We start from the raw sequence: 10,771 nt of genomic DNA, 5'->3' as shown, positions 1-10,771 counted from the left end.
AAACCATAATACGAATCAGCGGATCGGTTAAAACTATTCCGAATTTAAAACAAATTCACCTTGCCCTCTTGTGGCCAGGATTAATTATATTCGTGATTCTCTCCCCGGAGTTAAGGCTGATATATGGTAACTGCGCTGTAAGCCGCGGTTACGTAAATACGGCATGCCCTTTCCTTTTTACACGTTTGTTATGCAAAAACAGGTTGACCCATTAACACGCATATCTATACAGGCTGTACTTCAGATTCCCCTCCGTTCTCGGGAGACCGGGCACGGATACATTCAGATAGTCCGTTACATACTGAAAAGAGGCCCCGCAAAGAGATATTTGCGGTGAGTATTTGAATTATTTGTTTACCATGTATTGCAGCTTGCAACAAAGCTCATCACTTTTCTGTATTGTTTCAGCATTTCTTCATATGTTGCCAGTCTTTTATGCAACGCTGGTGCAATATATTAATTCACGGTGTGCTATGGTAATGCGAGCTCTGTTGTCAATACTGCCATATCATTGCTAACTTGCTTTGCACTCATATGTGTCAGTACCAGAACAGTTCATAAACATCTTCGTCAATTGCAACACTGCACCATTCTGAAATGGATGCAAGAACAGGGAACGGGTGACAGCAATAGAATATTTACACGATAAATTAGGATTAGGTACTGCTTCCAGTACTGAACTTTTACCTACTAAAAGTATTGACCGCTCCCTTGCCTCAAAACTTGGTTTAAAAAGGTTACTCAAAATGTATAAAGATATAATCTAATAGGCCCACTTTGTCCAACTTCTGGTGTTACAATCTGGAATGCACTGTCTGAAAGAGCGGTGGAAACAGATTCAAAGGAACGTTCTTAGAAAATTAGATACATATTTGAAAATGACAATGTAGGATTTGGGGAGGGGAAGAGTGGACGAACTGAATAAGGTTTTCAAAGAGCTAATGGCCTCATTTAACGCTAGGCGAAGTTGTGAAAGCTAACTATCCTTGCAAACAGCGTTGGGAAAACACAGACTGCCACTGCCGACAGCGGATAAATCAAAGAACAACTATAATGTAGAATTCAAAAACTTGGACAACAGACCCTCACATTCAGGCGTGACTGGTGGATGAATATCCACTTGACCGAAACGCCTTGGAGAAGTGAATTTAAAAAAAAAACAACGCCATTGTCATCAAAAAAATAAGGCCTTTAAAATCAGCAAGGTTTGGACTACAGTAGATTTTAAACCCAAAAGACGTAAATTAAGACAATCTGTCACCTAATAGGTTGTCTGGGAGATTTGCTGGCCCCTGTACAATCGATATTCCATCCAGACTTTTTTTTACTAATCTTGGATATGACAACTGGACTTAGCATTACTGCTGTGGGGAAGTTTACGGTGAGATGTTTTGTTATCTTGGCGCTAACAATGCACAACAGCCTGTAAAATTGTTTTTAATACATGAAAGTGAAGCTAATGAGACGGTGTGTACATTGGTGCAGAATATGGATGGAATCATACAGTTTAAGCTTCTATTCACTGACAAAATATAACTTCTTACTGAAACAGAAACCTCATGCATGACTCCTTGCTACCACAATATACACATTTAAGATAAGCATTGCCTAATGTTTGTGTCATTGGATTTTTATCTTGTGTAATGCTCACAACCTCAAGAAAATACCCGCTAGGGCAAAAATTGCAACCCTTCGCTTTCATCCATATTTCGTTATATTACAACAGGTTCAGAAATAATCTAAAATAGTTTGTTCTATGTTAAGAGTTTTGTCATCTAGATGCCTTCAAATCATCATACTCGAGTTACCTTAACACTAACTATTGTCCTATAAATGAAAAGGAAAAACTTAAGATCTAAGCTTAAGTTTTTTATGTCAAAATGAGAAATCTGTTAATATCTCAATCACTCTTTCCAAATTGTTGGGAGCTCTGAGTGTCCAAATAAAGGCAGTTTAAATACTCCTTGTTCCTATCCTATGCCCCGTGAATGTATTTAGTGCCCAGTTTTCCCCAGGCCTTTCCCCCTTAAAAATAATAATTGATTATTTCAGATAAAGTAGTAAATATTCCCTGCATGCACAGATGACAACCTGTCTAAACATAGGTGACACCCCACACGATGCCTGACCACATACCCCTCCGCCCCTCCCCAACACCATCCGTTTTCACTGTGCGTACAAGAACATTTCCAGTGGGCATCTCTAAGTACTCGCGAAAAATGATTATATTAACAATCAGCGCAGACCACCTGTGGTCAACGATAGAATTCCTCTACCCCTCTGAGATCATTAGAAGTGAACAATCAAACCTGGCTGATCCGTCTGGCGGTGCGCAACGCCAAACCCGGCACGATGGTAAGCAAATCGCTGGTCCTCTGAGCCCCCTTGTGATAACTCATAATTCAGAAGCAAGCAAACTCTTAGATTACGGTGCAATTCCCTGTCAAGTGATGGAACTAGGGAAGGTTAATTATGTACTTCGTAAATAATAAAATGTGTTTATTAAACAAGGCAAATTTGCGAAAAACAATCACTTCCTAATTCGAGTTTGGTCACCTGACCAGCCTTGCTATCGTTAAACATAGATAATGCGAATTTATAGATGGTGAATCATCAGGGATTCTTATCATGGAAGAATCATTGCGTACATGGTAGCTGAAGTTTCGTGGAAAAAAAAGAAACTCGTAGGCTAGATTTTCCACTACTGTACGCTGTACATTTGTGAAAGTGCCATGCAAATTTTGATAGCGTAGGATGATGACCCGCCCACTAGCGTCAGGTCATGTCTTCTGCAGCAAACGTTGGAAATGTTGCCTGAGCATATATATTTGCTTTTGAAAGATTGGCACTGCAGTACAAAACTGAAAATCCACTCAGATTCATATATTAATAATGTAAACACCTAACTGATTTAATTTACTCCCACTCTCCTATTCCTGAAGACCTAAACAATCACAAGATCTCCAAGATGTTCATACGTTTTAGGCAAGTTCTGATTACTGTGCACTTGATGATTTAGTAGTGATATAAAATTTGCAATAACAAATTTTGTAAATTGTAAAATAGGACTGGCAAATTAATGTGCTTCAAGATGGCAGAAGAGCCATATATTTAATATGTTATAGACACAGTATATGCATATTTAAACAATATCTTGAAGTATAATAATAGAGAAATAGAATTGAACCTAGTAATTTATATGTAAATATGAAATAAATTATGGAATTTCATTTCCTTTTATTTGGTAGCTGATCTGTTTAACTACATAACTTGGATGTTACATAATGGTTTGTCTTATGGCATAATGTGGTGTGCACTTTAAGATCCACATTGCATTATTGTAAACTTACCATAACTGGATATCTAACATGCCTGAAACAGAGTATAAATAATTACTAAAGGTATGAAACTGAAAGGTTGGGATTAAAAAAAGCAACATTCAACAAACCTAGCAAAATATCACCATTCATAATCAGAAAATTGAAGATTGTTTCTAGGCCTTACCCTCAACAGGAGAAAGTGAGGACTGCAGATGCAGGAGATCAGAGCTGAAAATGTGTTGCTGGAAAAGTGCAGCAGGTCAGGCACATCCAAGAAGCAGGAGAATCAACATTTCTTCAGGACACCTGAAGAAGGGCTCATGCCCGAAACATCGATTCTCCTGCTTCTTGGATGCTGCCTGACCTGCTGCACTTTTCCAGCAACACATTTTCAACTCGTACTCTCAACACATTGAGTGAGCTTGCCTCTTAATATCTAAGGTTAATTTTACCATTAACAGTTTTGAGATTACTTGCTATTTACTTCTACAATCGTTTAAGATCAGTACTATGGCTGTATCATGCAATCATTAGAGAAGGTTAACAGAGTAAGCACATAGGGAAAAACGCTTGCTCACTGATGTCCAAAAATTAGATGTATTTAAGTATTTGAGAATAATTTTAGAAAATGAATACTTACTTTCAGAAGGTTCAGAAATCTTACTTTTAGTCACTTGGAGACTTTTAAAACTCCAATCCTCATCATTTGTAATATTGCCAGACTGCTAAGATGGGGAAATTGCTTCTGAAGGTGTCTCAATCCACTTGGCTACATTTTCAACCGTCTTCATTTCAAAATTATATTACACTATTTGTACCATAGGAAATCAATTACAAATCAAACTATGTTATAAAGGGAGAAGTTGGAAAGAGACTAAAGAGTTGTAGGCTAAAATTTGAACAAAATTGTAAAAATGCAACCAAGTGTAGAAAAGAACACTACACAGAAATGGGGTAGTGTTATTTTTGCTGATAGAATTAAGTAGTTGTTTCACGAAAGGCTTGAGTTGCTAGCAGAAGAATGGGAGAAAATAAACACAGATTTGTCATCCAAATGGACTATTTTTGAACTGTGATTTGAAACACTATTGATCTTATTTCGTCTGACAGGATGCAGTCACAATTAATTTTACTTGCCTCCAGGAATGTGTTAATGAAATTTCCTTTGTGAAAACTCACTGTACAGGAGTATTTTCACAATTTTTTTCCTACATTTTCTGCAATCTAGCTATTTATAAAAAATCACTCTATTCCTCAGGTTAACTGAAATCAGCTTCAAATGGTGTTTAGAGAACAGTAACGTTCTCAGTGTCATTGCTACTGTATGTAAAATGGAGCACAAAAATGTGCATTTCAGATTATTTTAAACAAATCATTGAAAAGCGAGATACCTACCCCATCCATGTAGACAAACACCACATTCTGTCTTTTATATTTGTATAACTTTGGATACACAGGAGACCCTAAGATAATGCATTTTGGGAAACATTATCAAGTAAATGTAACTGAAATTGCTTCAAATGTACTATTTATATGATAAAACGATAGTTTAATATCCGATTCAACAGAAATTTAACATTAATGTTTTTAAGCAGTACCAGTTTTCAATTTCATGACAGTTACTGTTTCAATTTCAAAGTTGTCAGAACAACATCATATGCAGTTTAGAACTCTTTGGCTTGCATGTGGAAACAGGTTATATTATATGTCCATTTCTCCAGAAAATAACATTAGCTATGTACTGTTTTAGTGAAGTGTTTCTTCCTTTTTTAAGGTATATTTTATGGACAAATCATGCACACAAAATAGTTTAATATGTCTATGTAGAGTGACTACATTTTCAGGGTTAACTAACTAGTTTTCGAAATATGTACAAAGTTAGACAATAAATACATGCCGTAAATATTCTAGCAACAACGTTTGGGTTCATTTTTTAAACTGTCTTCAATCTGGTAGTGGTATCAATACTGGAGTGCCCAAGGATATTTAAAAACATTCTGATGTTTAGCAAATGATCGAGAAAACTAAACTGTCAATATTTGAAAGCACCTTTCTCTCGAACTAAAACTCAGTGTTAAATTACTCCTGCTAAAATCAGAAAAGAAGCATTCTCCATCCTTGCACATTTTTAAGCCCTTTTGTTCTTAGAAATGCGATCTCACTTTTGTTGTCAGAATCTATTCTGTGTAGAGATGGCACGTGGGTGTTTATTTGACTGTTTCAGTTTCTTTGAAAAAGTCTAGACATGGAGGTGGCACACTAAGTGTTGGACTCATCGTGGTTAATGTAAAATTCTTGAACATTTTCGCTCGGTTCTTCCGAGCCGAGCAGTCTATTTCTGTTGTCTCAAAATATGTCAGCTCTTTTATATACGAGCGGGAAACAATAGAGGAAGACTTGAAGTATTCAGGTGAATAAAACATGTTTGAAGATAGTCGAATCTACTGGTGCTTTTATTACGCCGTTCGTATCTCAAGAACAGTTTTTTTTGGTTTACTGTAATCTTCCTTTTGAACCTACTATACGTATCAGCACTGCATTATCTGCAGTTTTCATCCATTAGAATTAGTTGCCGTAAAGTAGTGAGATAAACAAATGTGAGAAGAGAAATTGACACGGGAGAAATGTGAAATAGAAATAAACCGTCCAAAAATGGAAAAGATGCTGGGGGGAAAAAAAGAGAGTGGACAGTGTTTAAAGCGGAAATTCTAGTGAACAGAAACAAAAATGGAATACAGTGGGGAAATTTCAGAAAGATCAAATCGCCGGTACTGATGAAAGAAAAGTTCTGTAATATTGCAAATCTTTCAGTGCTGTGAGTACTTTAACAGTTAGGCGTTCAAGAAGCAAGTCTAATCTCTCATCAAAAAATATTAGGTAACAAACAGCCAAAAAAAAATGCTTCCGCGGAGGGCACCAACAGCCCACATCTGATACCTGCCTGTGAAACTCTTAGGTGCAGTACTACGGATGTTGAGATATCTCTGCAACCAAAGTGGGGCTCTTCGGCTTTGCTAGTTATTAGATATTGTTTTTATAACGGTAATTGAAATATATTGATTGGGGTGGGTATAGTGTGAACAAGTATTCCAGTCTTGGCTGTATGGAATTAACCTCACCCTCAATTTAGTCCATCTGCAAACCCTAATATTGGTTGCAAAATCGCATCTTTCGCCACATTACAGGTATTACTGGCAGAAATGATCTTCCTTCCTTTGTTAACGCTGGTGCACGATTATAACAATTTTTAAATGTGGTTTTCGCAGATGTCCTAAACTGTAATTCGGGTACTGCATCAAACTTGGAACAAAGTTGCGAAGAGTTGCAACGTGGAGTGGGCAGCAGCCGCGCATGTGCAGGAGCGGTTGGAGGCTGAGGGCCCGCGGCGCCATGTTGGTGAGGTAGAGGCTGTCCATTGGACTTGTCAACCCTGCAGTCTCTGGATGGATTAGGAGTCGCCGTCGGCTCTCCAGCCACCGCTGAGTTACCCGTTGTGAAAGCTAAAGAATAAAAAAAAAGCAAGAGAAAGCAGTCTTAAAGACAGATTAAGTCCCCCCCACGTCCCAGTCCCTCGCTGCAGAGGCCTCATCCTGCCCAGCCAGGGCCATGTTGTCCACATTCGACGCCATCGCGGACCTAGAGCCGCGGCCTTTGAAAAGCGCCAACTTAAGGGGCAAATACAATGCCCGCAGGAAGAGAGAGTTCATGCCCGAGGAGAAAAAGGACGCCTCTTACTGGGAAAAGCGGCGCAAAAACAACGAGGCGGCCAAACGGTCGCGCGAGAAGCGACGCTTCAACGACCTTGTGCTGGAGAGCAAAATGCTGGCCCTCAACGAGGAGAACGCCTGCCTCCGGGCCGAGCTACTCACCTTGAAGATGAGGTACGGCCTCATCAGCTCCGCAGCCTACGCCCAGGAAGCCCAGATCCTGCAAGGCTGCATGCAGAAATACTTCGCAAGGCACAGAGCGTTAGAGATGGACTCTCACTTTCTGGAAGTGGACAGCCCATTTCTGAGGGATAGCTGTTGCCACAGTCACACAACATATACCTCAGAAAGTGTGTCTGTCAATCCTGTTGATTCCAGTTCACAACTTACAGGAGCTAGCCCACTCCATATGAAGTGCACTAGCCCTGCTTCGGTTAGAGTGCAGAAGCAAAACCCTGTAGATTTTTCTACGGATGAGTCCATAGTACATAATTCGTCGTTGAATCAATCAATATATTCCAGATACTCACATACATTCAGTGAAGCATATCCCTATCACAGACCTTCAAATACTTCCTCAAATGTAACAGAGGCAGACCCTAAAAACAGTAAAAGAGAGTCAGAAGATGACGCGGAAGACGAACAACAGGTACCTAAAATGCATCATTTTTCTCCTGTCGGTAGTTGCGGATATGAATTCTCTACAACGCCCAAAGCAAATAGTTCTGCCCTTCCTCACAAACTGAGAATTAAGGCAAAATCAATGATTGCAAAAGAAGAAAAGGATGATGCAGAATTTGATCTTGAGATGCCATGGAAGGACGAACCCCGCCTCGCAAAGGCTAGAAGTGCCTCATTGACAGAGATTAGGGACATTAATGTGCGTTTCTGTGGAGGTATTTGCAATTACAAAGCAGCATTTAGACCTTTTATTCCGTTATCGATTTGCCATTCAGTTTAATTGAAGAATCTATTAATCATCATCATACATTGAGCAGAGTTTGTTTAATATTTCTTAATTCTGTTTTCTTGACTTTTTAAAATTAATCAGAAACAGTGCAATCTCAAAGTTGAAGTTTTTTTTAAGGCTGAGTAGTCTGCTCCTCCTATTTCAGCTTCCAAAGTTTTTAAACATTTTGATAGTGCTGTGGATAAAAGATTAGTATATTTTATTGGTAGGCCTGTCTAAATTAAATGTATTATACATTTTTGTTATTAATATCACATTGATAGCAATATTGAAAAGAAGCATCTTAGTGCAATTATAAATACACTTTAATAGAATAGAATGTGTTTACATAATTGATAATAATGGTGAGCAATGAAGTTGTGAATTATGAACTGAAATTTCATTTTGTAATACTGTTATCTAAATAACTTGCTGGTTGCTGGCAATTACCTTTTTTAGTTGAGGTGCCTGTTTTGTGCTACATCATATCTGATCGGGTTAAATTGTTGTGCATTGCATAAACAAAAACAAACTTTTAGAAAAAATGAACATTACAAAAACAAGCATGCACCCTGTTAGCTTGAGGGTTTAAGAAATAACACTTCTTCCGAAGATGTTAAAATGCAGTTCAGTTTATGCTAATAGCCTTCATCTTTTTGACACTTCTTCACTTATCATGGAAGCAATCAAAACTTAAGCATGCTGACCCAAGGCATGAAATGACTAAATACATATAAAAATGATTTACTTATATCAATGTTAAACTGACAGTTTTTAATCACTATTATTGTCAACAGTAAATTGTTAGCTTTGAATTTCGCATGTACTTTGGTTGACTTATGCTGCTTACAAGCGTGAACCTGCTGAACGATATTGTTCTTTTTCACTTCTTATGTTGGATTACCTAAATTCAAGCTTGGTAATAAATTCTTCAATCGGATTTATTTTCTTTAAGCACGCATTATATTTTTATTTCTTATAACCTGGATCCATTCATAGATGCAAGTGAATTAGTTACCTTTAAATATGTAAAAAAAAATTTTTGCAGAAATAACAGTTTTTATGTATGTTTAATTGGTGTTTTGGTGTTTTCATTTGTGGTGATACTGACCTGTTAAAGATATAACAAAAATCAGCAAGACCTAATGGCAAGAGCTGATGGCTAAATGGTTCTTTGGAGGTAGCAAGCCCATATTGTCTCAGTAAAGTGACGATTAGCTATTTTTTAAGTTTAAGCTTTGAGAACTGCATTTATAGTAGAATTTGGAGGTATGACCAGAGGCAAGTAAGCCCAGAATTTTTATCTTCTGCCCTTGGAAAATTTTCTTTGAAGTTTGCTCAGAGAGGTGATGGCTAACTGTTCATGAGCAGGAGATTGCCAATTAAATTCACTCATGGTAGAACATTTGTCAGATCCTATCTGTGCAGGCAAGCCCCTGCCGTGACCTCTGGCAACAGTTTGGGGTGGCCCTCATTGAATTTAACCCCAACCCCATTAGGAGCGTGCAGGCTGCCCAGTACAGGTGCTTTATTTTCATAATGATAGTCTGGCAACATTGAACCAGTCTTTACTTTTAATCCTTGAAGAACTCTTCAGAGCACCTTCATCTTGATTGGCCTCTTGTTCCACCACCTGTATAAGAAACCCATCTATGATGCGATTATTGTTCTTTCCATTGTGGAAAATCTTCTACTGGCTTTCCAGTCATGGGAAACTTTCTTCTTGAGGCTACCATCTAATTGATTGCCTTCTCAAAATTTGCTCTTTGGGTCCCAACTGACATTTATGGGTTCCAGATCCCCACTCTGACAGATTTGGGACCTTTGAACAAATGTTGAACCCTGAACATTAGCAAGTTATTTAACTGGTGCAGTTATCTTGGCCTCGTTGGTTTACCCTAACTTACATGCAGGAGGCACTGGGGAACCATGAGAAGCAACTGATTCATTTAGGCAGAAATGCTGAAATCAACTGCAACCACCTGTATCAACCCCAATCTGGACCTCCATTATTGCCTAAGTTAAGGTCAGTGAAACAGAGATCCAATGAGTAACTTTTCTGACCTGTATGAAACTGATTAGTTATTTCTCCACTAATCACAGTGGTCTTCATGATGAGTCTCAAATATTGAATATGAACATTGGCATGGATTTGTTCAGCCATATGGCCTGATTCTGTGTGATATACTCTGTATCATGTAACTGGGGGAGGTGAAGATTGATATGTTAGTTATTGTGATTGAAGCCAAAATGACTGTGGTCAACAATGACCTTTATGAGAACCTAGCGGATTTTTGATCTGCAGCAAAGGGATGGCAATCACTGCTGACCTAAAAAAGAGTGATCACAAAAATGTTGACATTGCAGGAACTTGAGTTCCCTAATTACAGTGTGATTGATTTCTGTCTCCATCTAGCATTAATCAGAATAATCAACTAGATAGACTGCAAAGCACAATTTAAAATGGATTAGACATGGACATAGAATTATGCTAAAAGCTGTAATATAATCGCTAAAAATATTATTTTAAAATAAATGGTTAAATGATCTAAATGCCACAAAAATAGTTCTTCAAGAAGTAACAGCACTTAATTATTATGACTTCGTTCACTATTAAAAATCTCTTTCAACAAGGATGAACATTTTCAGTAGATTTTACAGCTAGGACGTGATATGAAGAGACTAAGTTCATGTCATTCATTGACTCTGTAATTATTGCTTCTATAAAGATTGCAACAGCTTAAATATGTAGGAGCAGAAATCAGCAATGTCTACATTTTTATGTTTAATTGTGC

The 10,771-nt window shown here is 37.9% G+C and overlaps 1 protein-coding gene across 1 annotated transcript; it reads left to right on the top strand.

The window, feature by feature from the left end:
- The first annotated feature begins 207 nt into the window (after positions 1–207).
- On the top strand, positions 208–8,175 carry LOC132829104 (nuclear factor interleukin-3-regulated protein-like). The gene is made up of 2 exons (XM_060846421.1): positions 208–333; positions 6,587–8,175. The coding sequence occupies exon 2, from the start codon at positions 6,927–6,929 to the stop codon at positions 7,986–7,988; it is 1,062 nt and encodes a 353-aa protein (XP_060702404.1). The 5' UTR covers positions 208–333; positions 6,587–6,926; the 3' UTR covers positions 7,989–8,175.
- Positions 8,176–10,771: the final 2,596 nt, after the last annotated feature.

This window comes from Hemiscyllium ocellatum, chromosome 28, assembly GCF_020745735.1.
Source record: "Hemiscyllium ocellatum isolate sHemOce1 chromosome 28, sHemOce1.pat.X.cur, whole genome shotgun sequence".
Taxonomy (NCBI): Eukaryota; Metazoa; Chordata; class Chondrichthyes; order Orectolobiformes; family Hemiscylliidae; genus Hemiscyllium; species Hemiscyllium ocellatum.
This window is presented reverse-complemented; position numbering and strand designations above follow the sequence as displayed.

What these genes read in the sequence shown, in the direction of transcription:
- LOC132829104 (XM_060846421.1), top strand. Translation starts at nt 6,927, where the DNA reads ATGTTGTCCACATTCGACGCCATCGCGGACCTAGAGCCGCGGCCTTTG.